We start from the raw sequence: 25,692 nt of genomic DNA, 5'->3' as shown, positions 1-25,692 counted from the left end.
TTCTCTGATGGTTCTCCAGACCAAAATACGAACCATACGGTCATAAGACTAATCCTAGGCCTGGCAGCTTCAAATCGATTTAAGGAGATTAGAAAGTACTTTCCCGAGAGGGGTCATTCATTCCTACCATGCGACAGGGACTTTGGGGTATTTAAGAAAAACATTTAAAAAGTAGACAGAGTTTATATTATCGAAGAGTATATTTCAGTTATTGTAAACAGCAAAGCAAATGTTACAGTTAAGTTAGGAGACTCAAGTGCAGTATTTAATTTTGATAAGTGGTGGCCTGAGTTTTTTAAAAAGTGACTGTATCAGCTGAAACATCGACAAAGAATACTCCTCGTGCTGGAAAGATTGCATTTTCTCCTTCTTCGTTTAAAGAATACAGATATAGGGCAGAGAAACCAGGAGTTCTTGTAGCACTTCCCTTCATAAACAGCATTGTGAAACATACGTTTCATCTTGGGAAAGGTAACTTTTGCACATTTTCCTTGCAACCAATGGCAGCATATCCAGAGTGTGGGGTTCCAATAAAAGCTGAGAAGATGAAGGACTAGCGTAAACTGTTGAAATATGTTGCGAATGAGGATGATTTGGCATTTTATTTGGACATTATTTAGCAGCCAATGAATTCCCCTTAGGTTAGTAGTCTCGGTTGTAATACTGCAGTTATTTCACGCTTCAAGGTCATTTGTATTTGTTTTCCCTGTTTTTTTTCTGTTGGATAAACTGTAAACAGTGCTTATGTATTGCATTATGCTATGTTTAATATATAACAAAGGTTGGTATAGTTCGTATGAGAGATTTATTCCCAACCCCAAATTTTTTTCGGTGTTATTGGAGAAAGGAATTAAGTCAAAAACGTTCAAACGGTCATAAAATTTATATATATTTCTTGAACATTTTCCTGTTACCTCTGATACATATCTATCACTGATCTAAATATTATATAAAATAATGGAAACTATTCATTGAAGCATGTCGAAGAAAATCATTTTTGCTCTCCTGAAAAGTAGCAAAATCTGACTTACTTCCTTACTTGACTGCATGATTCAATTATTATACTACAGTACTGGTTTCGACCCCCAATTTCGGGTTATCCTCAGCTGAACAATACACTCGCATATTGTACATCAAACAATAATTGATATTACTTTGTCTGGGGAGTGCCATATAATAAAAAATGTTTGAATACATCCAAGTAGGGCATGTCAAATCGGGAACTAACATGTGTGTCACTATGTGTGACACTGCAAGTATATGTCTATAATAACATACTTAAACTTAAAATTGGTTTGTACAACACTATCTTAAAGCTAATTTATGAATATATATGGTTAAAAACAATATATATAAGAACACTTTATGCGTTCGTGTCTTGCGTATACCCAGTTCATCAGTTGACTTCTGTGTTTGAGTCTTTTGACACGGTTGTGCATTTGGTTGATGCTTTTGAGCTTAAATAATATAATTTGCTTGTAAAATCATCCTATTATTTGTATAAAAGTTTTTTGTCTTCATATATGTGCATATGAAGATGGTAAAGAGAGTGTCCAACGGAGGTGATTAGCCCATGGATACTTCGACAAACTATTTTGTTTGAGTTTAAAATATAATTAGTCAACATAGACATCCAAGTTGAATAATGACGTAATGCAACAATTTTTCATGAGCTGGTTATAAATCACATACAAAATTGCACATCTTGAAGCCATTTCTGATTAGACTGCACCAGGACCGCAATATTGAGGTCCACAAAAAAAAAAAAAAAAAAAAAAAAAAAAAAAAAAAAAAAAAAAAAAAAAAAAAAAAAATTAATACAAATTTCGAATGCTTTTCCATATTATTTTACAATGTAATATACGTGTACAGTAAATTGTAATTATATGTATTCTGCATTCATTCTCAATATTTGTATATAAATTCTAAACTGTCTTCGAACTTAGCATCAATTAACTACCACTGTTGTCAATACTGTACATGTTTTGAGTGAAAATTCACCAACGTGTTCACTAGTGTAACATTTTTTAATCAATTTGATATTTTGTTAATGATAAGATCTTGTAAATATTTTTTAATGTATTCACTCATGCAACATATTTTTATAATTTCCAACCAGACGTCTGGTAGAATTTTGAGGTATTTGATATGACTGATGATGCCCCACAGAAGGGGCGAAACATGTCTCAACTATTTTTAACGATGTTTAACTAATAGGCTAACATCTTGTACTGTACTGAATAGGTTGAGTTAAAATAAATTTCTTATATTATTATAAATTAAGATTCTTTCAATACGGAGAAAATGATTTTCATTATTTGTAAGGTTCTCATCTCTCCGTCGTCTACTGAGGGTGATGGCTTATTGCAACAGATTTGTGTTCAATTCCAGAAAACACAATGTAAGAAAAACAGGACCATTATCTGCAAAAACGGTAGCAATGGAACTTCAGATTTGTATCAAACTTGCTCAACGTGTGACATTCGCAAGGGAAATAGGCGAGTTGAAGTTGAACTCATCAGTTTCACTGCAAAGTTCAATAAGAAATCTGAACCCATTCCTAGATGGGAATGAGTTTTTTTTTTGCTAGTTGCTTTACGTCGCACCGACACAGATAGGTCTTATGACGACGATGGGACAGGGAAGGGCTAGGAGCGAGAAGGAAACGGCCGTGGCCTTAATTAAGGTACAGCCCCAGCATTTGCCTGGTGTGAAAATGGGAAACCACGGAAAACCATTTTCAGGGCTGCCGACAGTGGGGTTCGAACCTACTATCTCCCGAATACTGGATACAGGCTGCACTTAAGCGACTGCAGCTATCGAGCTCGGTGGAATGAGGTATTGTGAGTAGGTGGACGCTTGGAAATTCTATATTGGGCAGAGAGTATTGTATGTCCTCCGCTCTCTTCGCTCAGTGCCAGCCAGCTGCACGCACGCAAGCGTGGATCATTCGAGACTCGACACGCAGTCTTCAGTGCGCGTGTCTGTTACGTCGTGTGCAGTATATAAGGAGTTCCCTGTCTGTCACTAATGAGGATTCTCCCCAGTGTCCTGCTCCAGAATACACTGAACGTCGAACACGGAGGCTACTCCTCTTAAAAATGTGTCTCGACCAGGTGGACGGAATTCTGGTAGTATGAGGTTTCACCTCAGGTCACTACTCCACTTTCCCGTTCCTTCATCCATGTCGAGCCCCAATGTTGTATGCCGCACATCCCCAAGCTCACTCAAGCTCCGACACACACATTAGATTCTCTAATTGTGAACATAGCTTTCATTTAGTACAAGCTTATGAACTCAGACACTTCAAGTTAGAAGGAACTCTCTTAGCTAATCTACGCTAGTGCAAATGATAGTTTTCAACTATCACGAACTATATCTTTCCCAAGAACTATCTTTTCAAGATAGCAGTGAGTGTAAATACATTCAGAGTGTACATAGTGTATAGAAACAGAAACTCTCTCAAGATTAATCATCTACTTTGCTTCAAGACAATTTTGTGTTTTATTCCTGTACATACTGTAGAATTCTGTGTGAAGCAAATAAATAAGTTGTGTTCTTGTAAACCTTATCTTGTTTACAACACAACTCATTGGTGACGAGGTAAAAAAAAAAAAAACTACGTGCCATCTGCCACCAACACATTGGCGACGAAGTCAAACAGTGGTCAGTGTGTCGCCCACTCATTCGAAACGAGGTACAAAACTGATTACATTCTGTCGTCAACTCATTCGCGACAGGGCAACAAACTCTTACAGGATATCGTCCACTCATTGGCACAGTGACACTATACTCCGGAACTATCACCACTCCACACTGGAACCTGTACGGCCTCTACCAGCAGTTAGCCTTTTCTACAGTGCAACTATTAGCCTCCGTCGAACTACGAACAGTCAGCCGACATTCCAAGGCTCTCTCTCGCTCCCAGCACCTGTTCGGCACGCTTCAGCTTGCTTGCTCTTTCACACACTTCCAGCTGTTCCGGTGAAGGTCTCGCCTACAGCCAGCTCAGTACACGCTGCTAGACAAGTTCTTTTCTCTCACGCATCTCAACATGGCTACAGCCGAGCAGCTAGCTGCCGTATTGCAAGCTCTACAGCAGCAACAACAGCAATTCCTGAAGCAACAACAAGCGGCATTGCTCACAGCTATGCAAACTCTTTCTGTTTCTACACAGCCCTCAGCAATTCCTCCGTTCTCTGCTTTTGATCCGGCTAAGGAAGAATGGTCAGTCTATTTCGCCCACCTACAGCAACATTTCATATGTCATTCCGTCACGGATGACAAGCGCCAACGTGCACTATTTCTCAGTTCGGTTGGCAATGTTACGTGCGAATTACTACAAAAATTAAGTCCAGAGGAGCAACTCTCTGAAGTGCCGTTCGCACAGCTCTTGGCCCGTATCACTGAACACTATGCTAAAGCCCCGCATATAGTGGCCGCTCGCTACAAATTTTTTCAGAGCAGGAAGCAACTGCATCAGACTCATGCTGAATGGATAGCGGAATTGCGAGGTCTAGCTAAACCCTGCCAGTTTATATGTTCCAAGGACGGTTGCGGTACGCCCTATACCGATTCCCTCATTCGGGATATGGTCATTCTGCATACTCCTGAGGACAAAGTTCGTTTTGACGCTGTCAAGAAGAGTAACCCTTCTTTAGAAGACGTCTAGCGTATTGCTATGGTATACGAACTTACTACCAAGACTGCGGCAGAAATAGCTTCTAAACACAAAGTCGCTCAAGTCTCTACTCCAGCCCGCCAGTCCTCTGCTACCTTGAACCGCGCAGCCAAGTCGCTCTCTGCCAAGCATTCTCGCCCGGTTCCCTCTCGTTCTTCTCCAAGGAAGCCCACTTCTAAGAGCAAGTCGCAACTCCTGCCTTCCTGCAGAGGATGTTTCAAACATCATGAACGTCGTGCCTGTCGTTTTTTCGAAGCCACTTGTGAACGATGTAATATAAGTAGGACACATCAAGACTGTATGTCAGAGTTCACTCCGCCCTGCTAAGACTCCTGCAGCGCGCCCGAAGCATATACAGCCCCGACAGGACATGGAAGTTGATCAGATAAATCTTATTCTTCCCACCAAGAATTCTCACAAGATCATCGTTCCTCTATCATTCTCTGATCGCTCTGTCGATTTTCAGTTAGACACTGGAACACCTGTCTCTATCATTAACCTGGCTACATATCACGACTTAAGTTCACCTTCATGCTCTCCAGCTGACATCCAGCTTGTTACATTTAACAAACGGAAGATTGACATTAAAGGCCAAATCATGCTTCCAGCCAGTTATAAAAGAATTCGGAAGGTCATTCCACTACTCGTAGTCAACTACACCGTATCGAACATTATGGGCATGGATCTCTTTAATTTATTCGGCTTCCAGATTCATGACAACATCAACGTAGTATCTACGTTGCAACCTACTTCTGATATTACGGCTCTCCTCGAGCAGTTTCCTGAAGTCTTCGACTCTACGCTCGGAACCGCCAAAAACTATACATCTCACATACAGCTGAAATCAGGAGCTAAGCCGCGCTTTTTCAAAGCACGTCCAGTACCCCTGGCACTTCAAGACCAGGTCACTAAGGAGTTAGAAAGATGGGTAGAAGCTGGAATAGTGGTACCAGTCAATTCCAGTCAATGGGCCACTCCACTAGTTGTAATCAAGAAACCTGATGGCAATGTACGACTTTATGGTGATTTCTGATCTACGATCAACGCACAAATCGACACAGATATATTTCCAATTCCCCATCCAGAGGACTTATGCCGTCGTCTAGCTGGTGGACAATTCTTCTCTAGAGTGGATCGTAAAGAAGCCTATCTACAGCTACTTTTAAGCGAAGAATCCAAGCAATTTCTCACACTCAACACTCCTATCGGACTGCTCCAGCTCCAGCGTCTCCCGTTCGGTGTCTCTTCCTTAGCTGCTATTTTTCAGCGCTATTTAGCTCAACTCACCGCCTTCATTCCCGGTTGTGCTAACTACCTTGATGATATTATTGTGATCGGCGCAGATCATCAAGAACATCTCCATAATCTGCGCCTCCTTCTCATGAAGTTGAAAGGCAATGGCCTACGAGCAAATCTCGCTAAATGCACTTTCTTTCAGCCGCAAGTTCACTACCTGGGACACATCCTCGATAAAAACGGCATTCAACCTAGTGAACGGAATGTCTTGGCAATTGTAAACATGCCTGTACCACAGAACATCAAGCAGCTCCAATTCTTCCTAGGCAAAGCGAACTACTATAACAAGTTCATTCCCCGCTTCGCTTCAGTTGCAGCTCCATTAAACACCTTACGCAAAAAAAGGTGTTCAATTTAAGTGGTCTCCGCAATGCCAACAGGCCTGGCAAACGATCAACAAAGCTCTTGTTCAAGCTGTTAAACTCACTCATTTTCAGCCTGGCAAGCTCCTCACGCTAGCTACTGACGCATCAGATTACGGCGTTGGCGCCGTTCTCTCCTAGAAGGATCGTCACGGACAAGAACGCCCCATCGCCTTTGCTTCGAAGACACTTAATGAGCATCAACATCGGTACTCCCAGACAGAAAAAGAAGCTTTAGCAATCATCTTTGGTATTCGCCGTTTCAATGAATATCTCTATGGCAACCATTTCCTGATCATTACTGATCACAAGCCTCTAGTACACTTATTCCATCCTGGTAATAAGATCCCTGAGCATTCCCTCAGAAAGCTTCAAAGATGGTCCAGGTTCCTTTCGGATTATTCCTACCAGATCGCCTATCGTGCCACATCCCAGCATTGTAATGCTGATGCCCTCTCTCGCTTACCAGTCGGTCCTGATACCGCCTTCGATTCTCAAGAATCCGAATGTCTTCAGTTAGACATAGAACTCGAAGACACCGTATCCACCTTTCCTATTGACGCTACCTGCCTTGCTAAAGCTACGGATAAGGACAGTACACTTGCTACGGTACGTACTTACATCCGCAATGGTTGGCCCCTTCAGAACAAACTTCTTGCCCACCTTGCACCTTATCATCGTATTCAGCATCGTCTTACAACTCGTGCCGGAGTTATACTCCCCGAAACCGGCACCACCTTCCGAGTGGTTATCCCACCTAGTCTACTGACACAAGTTCTCGACTTGTTACACCAAAGTCATTGGGGTATATCGCGCACTAAGCAACTGGCACGTCAACACTGCTACTGGCCTGATATTGATGCCGCCATCGAAAAGCTCATCCGCCATTGTGAACAATGTCAAATTAATCAGAACGCCCCGTATTCTGATCTAGCTTCATGGCCTCCTGCTACTTCTCCATGGGAACGAGTTCACATATCGATTTCGCAGGTCCTTTCCTCAATTTCATGTGGCTCATCGTCATAGATTCTCTATCGAACTTTCCCTATGTAGTGGATATTCATTCGACTACTACTACTACTACTACTACTACTACTACTACTACTACTACTACAGAAGCTACCATTCTTGCTCTTCAGAAAATATTTACAACTGAAGGCTTACCTCAAGTCCTAATTTCTGACAATGGACTGCAATTTACAGCTACTGCTTTTAAGAACTTCTGTACATATAATGGCATTCGCCATATCCTAGCACCGCCTTTTCACCCTCAATCTAATGGTGAAGCTGAACGCTTTGTACAAACTTTTAAGAAAAGTATTAAAAAAGCTGTCTCTTCAGGCTTAACTAAAGACCAAGCATTGTTACAACTTAAGCAACTACAGAAATCTGCCCGGCGCTGATAATGTTACTCCTGCACAAAAGCTCCATGGACGACCTCACAGAACTTTACTTTCTCTGTTGCAGCCTCTTCCGGCCCAGCCTAAGACCTCGCCAACAAAGTTCACCGTCAACGACAGGGTCTACATAAGGACATTCAAGTCAAACCCGCTCTGGTTACCTGGTGTCATCCGCAGATCTTTGGGCCATCGTCTCTACGAGATTCAGACTGCTGAGAAACGCATTTGCCGCCACCAGAACCAGATACGCCTGTGCTACCGTCCATATCCGGCTATTGATTCACTTTTTAAACCAGATAAATCTATTGCTAAACGAGCTTTAGACCATTTAATAACCATGGGTTCCTTTCAGGACGATGCAGCGCCACTCCGCCCAGTCACAGCTCCGGACAATACAACAGAGACGTCAGAAGCTCCTGCCCAGCATCGTAGCCGCCGCCGCTTCACGCCGTATCAGCATATTTAAGAGGGGAGGGTGTTGTATGTCCTCCGCTCTCTTCGCTCAGCCCCAGCCAGCCGCACGCACGCACGCAAGCGTGGATCATTCGAGACTCGACGCGCAGTCTTCAGTGCGCGTGTCTGTTACGTCGTGTGCAGTATATAAGGAGCTCCCTGTCTGTCACTCATGAGGATTCTCCCCAGTGTCCTGCTCCAGAATACACTGAACGTCGAACACGGAGGCTACTCCTCTTAAAAATGTGTCTCGACCAGGTGGACGGAATTCTGGTAGTATGAGGTTTCACCTCAGGTCACTACTCCACTTTCCCGTTCCTTCATCCATGTCGAGCCCCGATGTTGTATGCCGCACATCCCCAAGCTCACTCAAGCTCCGACACACACATTAGATTCTCTAATTGTGAACGTAGCTTTCATTTAGTACAAGCTTATGAACTCAAGACACTTCAAGTTAGAAGGAACTCTCTTAGCTAATCTATGCTAGTGCAAATGATAGTTTTCAACTATCACGAACTATATCTTTCCCAAGAACTATCTTTTCAAGATAGCAGTGAGTGTAAATACATTCAGAGTGTACATAGTGTATAGAAACAGAAACTCTCTCAAGATTAATCATCTACTTTGCTTCAAGACAATTTTATGTTTTATTCCTGTACATACTGTAGAATTCTGTGTGAAGCAAATAAATAAGTTGTGTTCTTGTGAACCTTATCTTGTTTACAACAGAGAGCATAAAGAAAATGGTCTGGACTGTCATTCACAAATGTGTGACGTACTTCAGACTATGAGACTCAACAGCAACGCAACTCATGGTGCAGCTATCTTCTCCTTGAGTGACTCCATCGCGGCCATTCTTGAATACGGGAGTTGACTATGCTGGTCCCTTGTATATTAAATAGGGTAAAACCAGAAGCAAGGTCAAGGTAAAATGCTATGTAGCATTGTTCGTTTGCCTTTGCACCAAGGTGATATACTTAGAATTAGTTCGTGGCTTGACCACACAAGCCTTCATTGCCACCTAATGGAGGTTCACAGCCAGAAGGGGGAGGTGTACAAACATATATAGTGACAATACTACTAACTTTGTAGGAGCTAGAAATGAATTATTGAAAGTGCGCCAGTCAGAGCAGTGGAGGACAGAAATGCTGAACGCAGTCCAAGATGGATTCACTTGGCATGTCATTCCTCCTGATTCGCCTCACTTCGGGGGACTGTGGGAAGCTGGAGTGAAATTCATGAAACACCATTTGCGAAGAACTGCTGGCAATGCCTGCTTGACGTATGACGAGATGTATACCCTACTTTGCCAAACAGAGGCATCCTAAACTCACGACCACTCGTTAGACTCTCAGACGACCCTGATGAATCCTCATACCTAACTCCTGGCCACTTTCTGATTGGAGCTCCCCTGTTATCCTTCCCTGAACCTGACCTCAGTGATGGTGTGCACTGTAATACTTCAGAAGGCACTGCAGCAGAACGTTTGGAGACAGTAGTCTAATGACTATCTTAACAGCTTCAAACAGCGGGAGGAATGGTTGACGAGTCAGCCTAACCTTCAGCCTGGAACTATCATCTTAGTTAAGGACGACAGCATTCCTCCTCTTTCTTGGCGACTTGCAACGGTCGAGGATACTCATCCTGGGAAGGATGGACGAGTGCGTGCGGTTACCATTCGCACCAGTAAAGGAATTTTAAGGCGTTCTGTACATAAATTATGTCCATTGCCAGCTCAAGACTGATACTTGCAAATGCATTGAGTGTCTCATTTTGTGTTGGTGTTAAATTCTTTGCTTTTGTGTTGTAAGATTTAATTATGATCAATGTCCTTTATTATTTGTGTATAGTGCTGTACTTTTTATTGTAGGATTTGAATTTGTTCATTCAGTCTTCAATGTTTGAACAGCTGTGTACATTTTTGCTAAGTTATATTGGTTCAAGTTGTGTGTGTCTTGTAATCTGCATATGTACGGATGGTAAAAGAACTTCATAATATGACTATTTGTTCAATTTAAATTCATCATTTCTTGTAGTTGTTAAATGTGATACATTTAGGTGTGGCAGTATGTTTGTGGTTGAACAGAGCGCCACTGCATTGGCACTGCGCCACTTCCTGATTTAGACTATCTCGGGAGTGGTCGGGCACCTTCGCGTGCAATTGTGCGAGCGAGGCAGTTGAAAACAAGCAGCAAGGCGGCCTGAAAGGAACTATGGTGAAATGTGTTGCGCAGATAAACTCTGTGAATATCAAATACATCACGTGAGTGACATGTTAAATGGATGTATCATAATGTAGATATGATGTTAATAAACTAGTATATGTGTAATTAAATACCTTTCATCCTTCTATATGTATGAACCTGCATGTGCTTCCTAGCACCACGTGTTCTCAGGGACCTGTCCAAATGAGGTCGGAACAGAAAGAAACAAGCAACACAAGAAATTAAAACTTCTTACAAGGTTAACCTATTAAGAGACCCCAGTATAAAATGGCTGTACCAAAACAGACTTAACAATCTTACACAGATGACACCAGTTAGTGACTTGGAAATGAAGGGGCCTAATTTGTGTTCGATTTAAAAGCAGCCTGCTTTTGAAAGTTTGGGAGTTAAGAAAAAATGGCAGAGAAAAAAGGGTTTAAGAATCTGGGATGAAGAAATTACAAAAGTTATTTCAGACAAAAGAAGTGTGTATAAAAAATGTCAGCTAGAAAATTAGAAGATAAAATATAGTATCACCACAGGAGAGCAATAGCAAAAACTAGGGGCTGGTGTAGAAGGTGATATTGTAGGCAGCCATGGTCTTACAGAACTAAACTTAAGAGGAGACAGACTGGTACAGTTTTGTATGAAATATGATCTATTTATTTCAAATACTTTTTTTAAACTTCCTCCTAGGAGGCTATGCACATGGACATCACCCGCTGATAGCAACAATACGATCATAAGGAATCAAATTGATTTTATTTTGTTGAGTAGACCAGGTTTTATGAGGAAGCTCAAATCCAGGGGGCAGTGATGAACCAATAAGAACTGCAATAGAATTGAAGAATATCAACTTCAATATAACTAAAAATTGGCAGGGAAGAAGAGGTACTAGGCCTTAGTCAACATGTTGTTAATGCATTCAACAATGGCAAAGCTTCCTACACCGAAACTGCCAAGTATCACACTGACCGGATATCTCACTTATACAAAATCAAAATTCAGCATAACATCAACAACAATCATACAATTAGAAGAAACTGGTGTTAAACTCTGTGATGCCCTTCAACTGGTGAAAAATGTTGAAAGTGAGTTAAAGGCTGTGTGTGGTGAAGTTGGTAAATGTTTAAATGCAAAACTACAGTGTGTGCTGGGTCAGAATGATGGGAAATCAGCTCTCTCCAAGATCAGCGACATTTTGAGTGGCAAGCCGGCAACATTCCACGAAGGTAAGCCTCAGCTGAACCCTAATAATTTGACTTATTTCAAATATGCCCTATTAACATTCTGTGATGTTGAGCGGTCTTTTTGCCATTACAAGTCAATGTTGCGTGAAAATAGAACATCATTGCTATTTGAAAAACTTCAAAATGAATTGTGAGATTTCGTTCTCTGCAGAGTAGAATGTTACCTCTGGACTGAGTAATTAAATCAATTCAATCAATAATAAACTGCATTTTGAAAGGTCTAAAACTCCTCTAAGTGACAATTTGGGGATGGTAATTGAAAAATTAAAAGCCATAGCTGAAGAAATTGCTCCTGTTAAAAAACAAAAGAAACATGTTTGGTGGAATGTGGAGTGTAACACAGCGATTCAAAACTGGCACAAAGCAAGGTTGAATGATCAACAAAAGAGAACAGAAGAGTCCCGTGAAGAACTAAATAATGCTAGAAAACAAACAGCCAAAGAAATCAGAAGGGTTAAGAGAAATTATCACAAAGAATCATTAAACGCCATAGATGAAGCATTCATACAACATAAGACGAGGGATTTTTATAAAACGTTTCGACAATACCAATCAAACTATACTCCACCAACAATTATGATGAGAAATACAAATGGAAAACTGGCACATAGTAACCAACAGAATGCAGAAAGTTTAGCTCAATACTTTCAAGAATTACTTAATAGTGAAAAACCAACACAATACCTAGAGTGTGACCTTCATACAAAAAATAAAACACCATTAGAAAAGGTTATACCACCAGATTACAATGAAGTGTTGAAAACCATTGATTCACTTAAAAATTACAAAGCTTCAGGGGAGAATAAACAAACTTCAGAAATAAGGAAGAATGCTAATACACAAACCATTCAGAATTTACATAAATACCTCATAGACATTTGGAATAATGAAAAAATGCCCGAAGAGTGGAATATGGCGATAATACACCCTTTACATAAAAAAGGTGATAGATCAGATCCCAACAATTATCGGGGGATATCATTGCTGGATATCACTTACAAATTTTTTTCAAAGTTATTATACATGAGATTTCAAGGACAACTTGACTGTGAACTTGGAGAATACCAAGGAGGCTTTCGTCCAGGGAGAAGTTGTCCAGATCAAATTATCAGTTTAAAGTGGACTATGAAGCATCATAGGGTTAGAAACAAAAAGTTAGTTATCACTTTTGTTGAATTTAAAAAGGTGTATGATAGTATCCATTGTGAGTCATTATTGAATATCATAAAAGAATTTGGTTTACATCCAAAACTTATTCGCCATATTGGAATTACTCTTAAGAACACTAAATCTAAAGTCAGATTCAGAAATGAACTCTCAAAGCCATTTGACATTAATACTGGACTTCGGCAGGGAGAAGGACTCTCACCATTATTGTTTAATTGTGTGTTGGAAAAAATCATGCGGGAATGGAATAAGATGTGTCAACCTAACATCAAGATTGGCAGAAAAATAAGACTCAATTGTTTAGCATTCGCTGATGATCTTGCACTACTTGATAACATAGTAAGAAAAGTTGGATTGCAAATTTCATATGAAAAAACAGAAATAATGCCAACCTACCCTGTTACAGCACCAACCATTACCTTAGCCAATACCAAACAAATTAAAATTGTGAATAAGTTTAAATATCTTGGTGAAATTATAACTTGGAACTCCAATGAAAAATCATCAATAGAAAGCAGAACATTTAAGTTAAAAAAAGCACAACGAATTACATGGCCAACGTACAAGAAAAAATCTCTTTCAATAAATGCTAAACTTCAACATTACTGTTCCGTCATTAAACCTGAAGCGACTTATGCTCGTGAAACATAATTAAAATTGAACACCAAAGCAACAACTGATACACTGCAAAAGGTTGACAGAAGGATACTCAGAACAATCATTAATAAAAAACATCAGGTGGATGGACAATGGAGATTATTGCCTAATGCAGTGGTTTATAGGGAAAGTGAATCTATAATAGATACGACGAGAAAAAGAAGAATTGCCTTTTTCTGTCATCTTCCTAGATTAAATGATAATAGGATAATAAAACAACTATTTAATTACTTTTGGAAAAGTAAAACAAAAAATTAATTGGTTTAAAGAAGTTCAGAATGATGTGGAAGAGCTGAATATTACAATGAAGCAAATTGAAAATAGAGAAGAAAAAAGGATTCTCAAGAACAAACAAATAAGATTGTCATTAAAAACTGTACAACACAAAGCCAGAAAGCCAGGTCAGCCAAAATGAAGAGATTTTGGGAACGGAAGATGATGCAAGCTAAATCTTCAGTTAATTCTTTGTTAACATAAATGTATTTGGGTTTGATTTAAGTGCTCCAATGTGGGCGTAAACTATGTAAATAAATAATAATAATAAAAATAATTATTTATTTATTATCATTGAATGTGATAGATTTTAAAAGTATATTTTCAATACAATGTTCATTTAAACCGCAGCAAGATTTTGAAGTTTTAAAAAATGCAACCAAAACATTTTAAGTCACATTTATTGTCATATTTTCATTTTTTTTTTCAAGTTCATAAATACTTGCATATTTCTAACACTTTTAGGTCAAAAACATCTGGGCCCTAATAATGACATAGATGATACGTAACTATTTTGTCAAATTCTATTATATTGTACGCACCTAGAAAACTGGCAGGTAAATTTAGGAACTTGTTTTCCTTGCAAAGAGTTAATACAAATAAACATTTAAATTCACCTCTATATAGAATGTCACTTTATAATAACTTACAACCTTTGAATATTGATTTCTTTCAAGATTAAAAATTTGACTTGAAATCTTGTAGGCATTTTTTAAAGGTAATTAAGTTAATCATGCCATGTTGTCTGTTTTTGGTTTTTGTTCCTATTCTTCTTTTTAGTGTTCATATTTTATTATTATTCTTACATAATAGATTAAATAATTGTTATTTATTTCTCAATTTTGCTTTTGTATCCAGTTTGTTATTTTTGTACTGAATCGGGAATGCCTTGTCGACATTCGCCGTCAAAGTATTTCTAACGCAACTCGCGCTAACACCCATCTACTATGATTTAAAAGGACCTCTGAGCGCTCCGGCAGTGGATGTGACAGCGGGGCAGGTGATTGCTTGCTGCAGGGAACCAGCCAAGGCCAAGTGACATCACAATCGAACATTCCATCGCTTCTATTTCATTATCTCCAGAATGGAATGTCTGATCAAAAGTTTAACCATGTCATCATGTAGATCCTTATAACAGATAATAATGTACCAGATTTCAAGGGAATTGGCGAAAGAATAGCCGAGTTATTGAAGATTGAAGAATCTTGTATTTGAAACATCGCAGTCCGACTCATGCATATAAAAGAAGCGTGCTGGCTCTGTAGAATTCAGTGTAGTATGAGTTGCAGTTGTGTGTGTCCCAGCTGCCACGTCACGCGGGTCAGCTGTGGAAGTTGTACTCGAGATCATTACTATGTCTGGCCGAGTGCCGTTGACCAGACGTGAATATACAGTAAAATTTTCCAAGTGTTAAAAGTGCGATCTTCAAACTCTAACTTCGTGCGAGATTGAAGGAGGTGAATTATTTCGAGTTATTGATAGTGACTAATTTTACAAACAGTAATAAAGAGTGATAGAGTCGGCTTCATAATGTGTTGAATGGGAAAAGCTTAGATGATTTATGTTTTAAACCATCAAGAAGTGACTTAGGAATTTCATTTCGCAAAGACTGAACTTATTTTACAGGACTGTTTCGCATTAACCTTCCTATAAGACTGTGTGTTATGAAGAGACTTTTAATTTTTGCAAATGTATTTCATTAATTGAAGTTGGCACTTTCCAAGCCTATTACCGATTGGTCAGATGATTTTGTATTGTTGAAAATTGTTATGCATGCAACAGTAATGTCTGTCATCAAGTTGTGATATCGCATCATTAAGACATATCAAATTCAATAAAGTATTGAAGGCACCAGGTTCCTTTACTTCAAAATCAAAAACAAACATTGGTGCCCAACAGCACAGCTCTCAATAACCTGAGATGTTCAATACAAGCAAGATCATGAAAAGTGAAATGCAGAAGTGAAAATAATGCGTCGCAATTGAGGTTAAGCAGCGGAGTAAAATTACAACACATCTCGAATTCGTGGAATCATTCACGGATATTGCATTCTCGTTCATAATGAAAATCAGACCGCTGAGGCCAACAACTTCAACGGAGTGCAGCAGAAATCAGTAATCAGGCAAGTACGATACGATGTTACGTATATACAAAGAAGTAAAGACAAGATTTCAAGATTTACATTCTTATCACCGCTCAATGCAAGAATCTCCGTGAGACCGTGAGTCTCTTTGACATATACACCATCCTAGCTATAGTATATACGGTACTCTTAGGCCGCTATTAGCCGTGGGTGACTCGTGGTGCAACCAGTTGCTCTCGCGAGTCACGGACCATTGGATCAAATGGAGCCTATTAGCTGTGGGCGACTAGTGGCGCAACTGAGCAACTAGTTGCCGACTGTCATCTGAGCCGGCAACTGCTCTGGTGACTTTTAGTTGCTCAACTGCATGATGGGGCATTGCAGTAAATGTAGCCTATTAGCCGTGGGCGACTAGTGGTGCAACAAGTCGCCCGATGTACCTCCCCGCGCATACGGAAACGTCACTCAAGTTCGTGTTCTCACACCAGCTTGACATAATGTGGACGATGGAACGCAATTGAGACAGCGATCCACCTAACCATTATGTTTGGTCTCGTGCTGTAGTAGAGTGAATATTTTACTTATTGTGACAGTTTATTTATTGAACATGGAGAGATCAAATAAAGTACAACAGCAAATGAAGGAGATGGCAAAATTATTTGAAAGTCAAATAGATACTGAAGACCATTTTTCAGGTAGAATGAAAACCGGTCATTTGGGATTCCAGAAATGAAGCTTATACTGACAAAATAAAAACACTGAATTCTTGGAACAGCATTTTAAAGAACTTTATTCCAGAATTCGAAGCAAAACCCATAGGCGAGAAGAATACTCTAGGTGAGTATTATAATTTTTTTTGCTAGTGGCTTTACAGATAGGTCTTATGGAGATGAGGGGATAGGAAAGGGTCAAGAGTTGGAAGGAAGCGGCCGTGGCCTTTATTAAGGTACAGCCCCAGAATTTGCCTGGTGTGAAAATGGGAAACCACGGAAAACTATCTTCAGGGCTGCTGACAGTGTTATTCGAACCCACTATCTCTCATATGGATGCTCACAGCTGCGCGCTCCTAACCGCACAGCCAACTCGCCCGGTGTGTGAGTGTTATAAAACATTTACTACTCTTATATGGAAATACAGTATGTAATGCCCATATAAATTCTATAATCGTTTACATTTACAAGTACCATTGATCCATTATACGGCTATATTAGTGAATTACAGCTCAACTGGGAAACACTTGTTTAGTCCTATGTCGTTTCCCGTTATTTCTTCTTTTATGTGGCCAAGCAGTTCGCAGAATGACGACTTTGACATGCGCAGGTAATTGAAAAATTTACTGTCATCCTCATTTAGATCGTCAATGTATAATATAATTCTCTAGTCAGCCGAGAAACAAATATAGGATGTTTCCGCACTTTCCTAACCCTTCGGTTTTTCCTTTTTAATAGAAGATCAAGAAGAGGAAGTTCTTCGTAGGACGCCATTCTCTCAACTCACTATTCCCCGGTATGAACCGAGCAAGTATTCACAAGTTGCACCACTGATCGCCCGGTACTTATATCCACTAGTCGCCCACGGCTAATAGCGGCCTTAGATTCTAGCCTCTTTCCCTTAGTGCATGTTCGTAATATAAACATGCAGTGATCAACATAATAATAATAATGAGAAAATAATAACTGAAGTCCATTGATCCTCCTGTCATAAAAAAGATCCAAATTCCTTTGTCATATAACCTCAATTCAGCCATACGATCCCTTTGAACAAAGCCGATTACAGCTGACATGTCAAAATCAGAGGCGATGGTTAGAATTTAAAAAAATGTGAAGAGTTATGGAATTCTTTTGAAGAAGTACAAATGAAAATAGAGGAAACAGAGATCAATGATGAAATAGCTGCACTACAGTTTCAAGAGAAATATGAGGGAGAGCGAGAGCTATTTGAATCTCTTTATTTCAGCGCAGTTACACAACTGCATATGACAATAGATGAAGCAGAGGATGTTCAAAATAATTTGCTAGCTCAAATGAACACGGCAGTAAATAACGCCACTCATCAACAGGAAGTTCCACAAAATCACAGAAGAATACAGAAATTATCAGAAATTAAATTACTGGAATTTAACGGCGAATTCACAAAATGGTTGCTTTTTAAGAACAGTTTTGAGTCAACCATTCATAATGATACTCAACTAACAAATATCCAAAAATATCAGTATCAGGTCGGTCTTCTGCAGGGCGAGGCACGCAAAGTCATTCAAGGTTTTACCATTTCAGAAGAAAACCACACAAGTGCGTGGAACTTGTTTGTAGATACCTATGATAATCAAATGATGATAAACGAGACACATCTAGGAACTTTTCAAGTTTCCTACAGTTTTTAAAGAGAACAAATCTGAATCACTCAGGCAACTACAATTTCATATTCAAACTCACATGGCTTCATTAAAAGCAATGAAGCAACCAGTAAAATATTGGGATACATTGGTTATTCATCTAGCAAAAAAGCAGCTGGATTTCATTGAGCAAAGAGACTGGCAGGAAAGGGTGAAAGGCAACACTCTAGAAAAGATGCCAACATTGGATGATTTCTTGAAATTTTTAACTGAGCGTTCCCAATCATATATGCTTTTAAATCATAACAAAACCAAGGCATTGAACACGAAGGCAAATCCGGTATTGCGCTTTTTACTATACTTTTTTCTCTTCACAATTGTTTTTTTCATGTCAACTGTTCCAAAAATTCTACAGGATCACAATTACTTATTCAATTATATTGAATTATATTATATGTATCTATATATACTTACATTCCCGAAGCAAATACTGGATCATTAAGTTATTCTTCATTTTACGTTGGCGTTTGAAACCACAGTGCCTGATGTTGAATATATCGCGCTGATCACCGGGAGCTGGCAAGTTACTTCAATTGATCTACTCATCTTTAGCTTCAGCACGATTATGGATCTTCATATGTGTTCGATTGTGTTATGACTTTGTGCCTGACAGTGTATACAAGCTAGCTCATTTAACCGTTCGCTGCTTTCCATAAACGTTATAAGACTTTGCCTAATACTGCGTGTGCCATACTGCCGTTCAGAAAATTACGTACTGTTTCTTTTAAGTGACTTACATTTTACTGCTTCTGAATTTTACAGTGTCTACCCCCATCATTTTTATAATGCTTCTTCTACTGATACGGAGTGAACTTGATCTTTTATTTTCTTTTTCCTATGCATTGTTTTTTATGTTTTAATTGGCTGATGATGACCTGGACTAGGGTCGAAACCAGTACCACTTCTACTTATTATTAAATAAGAATGTAATCACTGCATTTCTTGTTCTTTTGTATTGAATAGGTTGAACCTCTTCATTTATTATTTCAATTTCAATTATGCCATATAGTAGCATATTGTCAAAGATTCATTTATAATTGCAAACTCAAGCCGCTAGAAAGGAAAAAGGGTTCATTAGAAATACAAGAAACTTGTAAAGCAGAGAAACAGGTAGTCAAATGGACACAATTAGAAGCATTCCCTCAAGTACTACATTGCTTAATTAATAATCAAGACCTCCCAAAGAAGAGTTCTCTAAAGTCACTCAGTGACTGTAATCAAGTAACATCTCAGTGGTGGTAGAAGTCTTAGCCACTTGAATACAAGGAGGGCCATGACTCAGAATATGTCTGAAATGCCCACCATAGTAACTGGTATCCAGACTCTCAGAACCACTTACTAGGCCACTCAGCCATTGCCCATGGTTCATGAACTAGGACATGATTACAGTAACCCATACCATGAACCATTTAGATATTGCTGATTTAAAAAATTTCAAACCATCATGTAGGTTAACCTGTGGGGGGTGTTGGTACAGGCTCATTCAGGTCCCTGAAAGCTATCTTATTGAAGTCGACATTTTCTATATAGAACAGACAAATACTACTTGCTCAGAATGCAATTTTTACAGTTTCTTCTGTAAAGGATTTTAGTGCTTCACTGAGAACAGGACAGAAGTTTTATTTCTCAAGTTTGCTCCCTGGGTTTGAATTATGCCACTTTCTAACACACTTCTCCCATGCTAGCTTTACTGAAAAAAAAACCTGATAAATCCATGGGTTGCATTAAATGGGTTCGGGTACAGTGCAATTAATACCTATCCCATTTTCAGAACAGAACTGTGACAGGTATGGTGTTATGTGTGACACATGCCCATTAATGAACAGGAAGATGGTGCATTGCAATTTATTTTCTTTCAACCATGCAAAAAATGCATATGAACTCGAAGAAAGTTGCACTACACATCCAGCCAATCTCTGACTTGCCAACACCTCAAGTTTTTGCGGTACTATCAGCAAATGACTTGGAATTTTCTCTTACTGAGCTGCACTGGCCGCCACTATAAATGTTAAATTTTCTCTTTTTGTCATTTTTGCTCACACTGTACAAAACCCACACTTGTTGGAATTAAATAGGCATGTTGGATCATCATTTGTGATGTGAAAGAGATTATTCTCAGTTAAATCAGAAAACCAGATATATAATTATGCTTCAGTAACATTTTTCCTTGAAGCAGTGATATTTAGTGTTGTTCTCTCATTTAGTTCAGGGTGTCTTTTGAAAGAGGATAAATACCACTTTCTGCCTGGCTTGCCATTGGTAAAAGGGTTCGGTCTTTTCAGTTCTTCAACCAGATGTTCAACACTGTCTAGAAGTTGGTCTTCCGTGACTGGATGCTGTAATTTGGTGGTTGACAACAACCATTCAATCCTTTTTGTACATTAATATGGTTCATGGTGTGGGGTACTGTGGGGTACTGTAGTCACGCCCTAGTTTGTGAACCATGGGCAACGGCTGAGTGGCCTAGTAAGTGGTCCTGAGGGTTGGGATACCAGTTGCTATGGAATAGGAGTGGGCATCTTGGACATATTCTGAGTCATGGCCCTCTTTGTGCTCAGATGGCTACGACCATACAATCCACCATGGTCCCTAACCCGTTAGAGGAGAGATCCACACTTGGACTATGTGTAAGTAGGGTAGCATCCTGCTTCATGAATTTACCGAGCTCAGAACATTTTAAGCAAGCCTCGGACCTATGGGAGTAATGAAGTCCCACTCCCATTTGACAGGCAAGAGACCCTTTGAAAACAAACTGGCGAACGAAATGGAATTTGATGGGGAGTTATCAATATCAATGGGGCTTATGGAAGAAAGAAAATAGAACTGGCTGAGTCAGCAAAGAGGATGCATATGGATGTGCTAGGAATAAGTGATATTCGGGTAAGGAGAGATAACGAGGAAGATATGGTAGATTATAAAGTGAACTTGATGGGTGTTAGAAAGGGAAGGGCAGAGTATGGGGTAGGGCTGTTTATCACGAATACCAATGCACGCAAAATAGTTTCTGGTAGGCACGTAAATGAGCGAATGATGTGGGTAAATTTGGCAGTTGGAAGCTAGTTGTTTTACGTCGCACCGACACAGATAGGTCTTACGGCGACGATGGAACAGGGAAGGGCTAGGAGTGGGAAGGAAGCGGCCGTGGCCTTAATTAAGGTACAGCCCCAGCATTTGCCTGGTGTGAAAATGGGAAACCACGGAAAACCATCTTCAGGGCTGCCGACAGTGGGGATCGAACCCACTATCCCCTTTCCTTATTCTTCTTTCAAGTCCGATATTTTCAATTCGTATTTTAAGGTTTGGCGAGAATTTCTTCACGTTTTATATATTGTCGTAATTATATTATCAGCATTTCTTTTCTCCGACTTCGATTTCTTCTTTCCTTGTGTACTAAATTTTGCCTGTAATTTCGTTCCGTTGTTAATTTTTTTTTCAAGTGATTCCTTTTTTTTCAACACGGGACAACAATCCGATCTTTTTACTCACGGTTGCATGGATTCATTAGGTCTGATCGTCGTAATTTTAATTCATGGCCTACTTGACTTGTTATATTTGCATATTTTCTTTGTAATATACTCTTTCATCATATAATTTTTGTCATTCTCCCGTGATGCATGGCAAGTGTTAGTAATGTAACTCCTGTTCATGACGCAAACCGGGCAATGAAATGGTACATAAGTAAGTAAGTAAGTAAGTAAGTAAGTAAGCAAGCAAGCAAGCTTGCTTTCATATCAGCAAATATGCTCAGATTTTTATATTAAAATACCCAGTGACTCACCAAGAAAACATAACAGAAGAACTTGGAGAGTATTTGTAAAAAACAACTAGGCCTTGTATTTTCAGCAATAAAACTGTTTTCAAAAGGAAAGCTACGGCTTCTAAAGGGATGGTTCAATGCATCTCAGAGAGAGAATGAGGTGAGAAGTTTGTTACTGTGGAAGGGAAATAAGGGGTCAATGTCTGGGAGTCTCATAGCAGAAGCAGTAATTTCAACTGGTCACAATGACAAAACATTAAAATAAAAGATAATAAATAAAATAAAAGAGGAAAGGATACAAAAGATGGAAAGAGCATACGGTATAACTAAGAATACTTACAACAAAAAGTGCTTATCAAGAAAACTTAAAATAAAGCACTACAACACCGTAGTGAAACCAGAATGCCTTTATGCCAGCGAATGTCTAGCACTGAACTACAAGCTTGATAAATTAGAAATATCAGAAAGAAGAATTATAAGGAAAATATTAGGTCCTCTAAGAATTGCAGAGTTTTGGAAATTAAGAAGTAACAATGAAATTTACCAGAACATAGAAAACATATCAGAAACAATAAGAAAAAGGAGATTGCTATTTCTTGGACACATTTACAGAATGGATGATAACAAACTAACTAAACGAATCTTCAAGTACCTTTGGGAAAAATAAATCAACTACCACCTGGGTTCAAGAAGTCAAGAAAGACCTGGAAAGGAACAACATTCAAGAAGAAGAATTATTGGAAAGAAAGATTTTTAGGAAGAAAGTCTTACAAATGGAAGGATTCCACGGGAGGAAGGAAAAGAAAACAGGCACAAAGTGGACTGAAGAGAGGAAAATAAAGCACAGTGAAACAATGAAAGAATACTGGAAGAAAAGGAAAGAACAACTAAGGAGGAAGAATTGAAATTGTAACATGGTCCTTAGACGACCGGAATGCAAGAAGAAGAAGAAGAAGAAGAAGAAGAAGAAGAAGAAGAAGAAGAAGAAGAAGAAGAAGAAGAAGAAGAGATACATCAATTGGATTTCCAGTCTGCACTAACAGTGAAAGGTGCAAAACCATCCTTTGCCAACGGAAAGATTTTTCAAAGGATACTCTGGACTGATGAAGTGTTCCTTTGAGACACTGAAACAGTGAGTGAACAAATACAGTTTTTTTTAATGCATTGGATAATAATGTCGTATCCTTCAAAAGACAATTCTGAAGGCAGGGTACGAGTGAATAACAGCAGTCATGATAACAAATTAAATATAGCTAAATGCAATTTCTAGTACAACATAAAATAATTATGAAAGAATAGCTTTCAATCAAAAATTAAAATATCCTAAACTTTAATGTTCATTTATTTCAGAAGGTGACCTTTAAAATCAAGTTACTCCATGCAACATAGTTATCTGATCTTTGTATATGTTATAGATTTATTTGACTGAAAAGCTTCTGTAATTAAAACACATTAATGCCATACAACATATTTCCAAGGATGATGCACTTTACAGATTATTTGAGTTTTCACTCACAAGAGATTAGGGAGTTCTGACCATTTGCATAATATTTTTGGATTAAAAATTAAAAGAAGGGTCTTAGAAGCAAGTAATAGAGTAATGCACTACATGTAAAACAATATTCATGGACACAATTTGATGCATAAATAAACTATACTCAAAGAACAGATCCACTACAAATGTTACCAGTTTGAGGTGAATGAAAGCAAAGTATTTCAAGATCTACAGGAATATAGCAGAATAATAAATGAAAAATCTAACTACAACTCACATGAACTCGCAAGCCATTCTCCATTTGGGCTAAACTTTACAGACGATACTGCTTTCGTATGTCCAGCAAGAGTGAACTTCAATGTGTAATTTGGTTTCTACGAACAAATAAATAGAAGTAGCAATTAATGCAACACACTCAGACACTTTGAACAATCTACCTTTAAGCATTCAGTAAGCAAGTATACAAGCCTCTGTGAATTAACTATGTCCCTTTACAACCCTCCACCTACAAATAATACTGTGGCTTGCTCTGCTTCTGTCTTACCTTACTACGTGTATACATTTTCTTGGCAAGTTTAACTTGTCAATTATCCTCACATGAAACTACCATCAACATATCATCGTTGCCGGGACAAAACCTCCTATGTGAAATATTTTAGCTAAGAACATTGGCCGGTAAGGTTCCGTCATCTAAGGTGTAATATTGTGTGCATATTGTCAAGGCATTCTCGCTCTTCATAATGTATGTGCTATGGGTCAGTATATCTCCAAAAAGTAGAGGAGGTTTTGTCCCGGCAACGACGATATGGTCATATACATACAACTCCATTAAATGTCTTCATATTAATGTCACATTCACCTGCAAACTTGCTTTTATATCTTCATTCTCTACACACTGCTGACAATGTTCCTATCTTTGATACTGGTGAAATTTTGCAACCTTACAGTCTATTACTTCCAGTTTGTGCAGTGTATATCCCACGACTACCCAGCCCTTATTTCCATAAAAGTTAACCTGAAAACAGCGCAATGTTAGGATAATTTATTCTAAACACTCCTCTCCCAGAAATATATTGTTGATCACAGTGGCATATTCGCCACACATTAATTTGATTTTGGAAGACACAGCTATTCCAATTTTGTATCTCCTATTTGGCATTCTACTCTTTCAAACTTTACAGTACTTAAATCTTGGAAATTAAAATTCAGGAAGCTAGTGATTAGGGCAGGAACATGTACAAGGACAGAAAGACAGGTCAATATGGCATAGTACAACAACAGAAAAGAGATAAGGACAAACACTGCAATATAAAAGGTCAAGAACAAACTACACATCTTTGTATACTGCTGTCTTCAAATATGCAAAACAGTGTGCAGCCGTTTTAGTTCTTTAACTTAAAAAAGAAAAGAACAGGTGGCACCTATGATGATGATAAGAGTGAGATATTTTGCTTTAACTCAAGAGCTGTGCAAAATTGCCAAAAAAAAAAAAAAAAAAAAGTTTATAAAAAATGAGAAATGCACGAGTCAAATACCACTCACAGTATCTCCAACACCTCTTAAAAAGTAGGATGTTCACACTTCACACAGCAGTTGCCCTAATATATTTGGCACTAACAAAGAAAGGGATAGAAAAATATTCCACCCCTATGCGAGTGAAAAGGGGGCTAAACCTTGAAAACCAAAATATTCATTTCTCAGATCCTCTTTACTGTAGGGCCTACTAATTTGAATTTTCACATAATGGTTGCTCTTTTAAGTCTTGAATATTAAATAAGATGGGTTTTCAAACATTCCACCTCTTATGGGGATAAATGGAAGTAAAGATCTGAAAACAAACATATTCATTCCTCCAAAAACTATCTGAAGTATGAAGAGGAAATTTCAAATGATGGTTAATCTTATCTTCTACATGTTATAAGCTGAAAACAAATATTGCATATCAATTTCTCTGAAACGGTTTGATGTATGAAGTTAAAAATTCTCATGATAGTTGCTATCTTTTATTTTTGGGCTCAAAAGGATAGGGATTTAGAAATTAAGGGGATGAAAAGAGATTACTGGCTAAAAATCAAAATTACTCTCTCCACCAAAATCATTTAACAAATAAAGTGGACTTTTCACATCCTGGTTCCTCTCATTTCCAAAGAATTAATGAAGAAAGTGGTTTTAAAAATTCAGAGAGGGAGGAGGGAAAGGAGGGGGGATTTTGAAATGGATTA

At 38.7% G+C, this 25,692-nt stretch overlaps 1 protein-coding gene across 2 annotated transcripts in view; it reads right to left on the bottom strand.

The window, feature by feature from the left end:
- Positions 1-25,692, bottom strand: part of LOC136866259 (protein will die slowly) — a 184,000-nt gene that overhangs the window by 124,761 nt on the left and 33,547 nt on the right. For both annotated transcript variants that reach the window (XM_067143062.2, XM_067143063.2), the window contains exon 2: positions 23,748-23,844. In XM_067143062.2, coding sequence (XP_066999163.1) covers positions 23,748-23,844 — 97 coding nt within the window. The remainder of the gene's footprint in view (positions 1-23,747; positions 23,845-25,692) is intronic.

This window comes from Anabrus simplex, chromosome 3 (genome assembly GCF_040414725.1).
Source record: "Anabrus simplex isolate iqAnaSimp1 chromosome 3, ASM4041472v1, whole genome shotgun sequence".
In the NCBI taxonomy this organism is placed as follows: domain Eukaryota; kingdom Metazoa; phylum Arthropoda; class Insecta; order Orthoptera; family Tettigoniidae; genus Anabrus; species Anabrus simplex.
The sequence above is the reverse complement of the archived record's forward strand: the minus strand, read 5'-3'. Positions and strand labels throughout refer to the sequence as shown.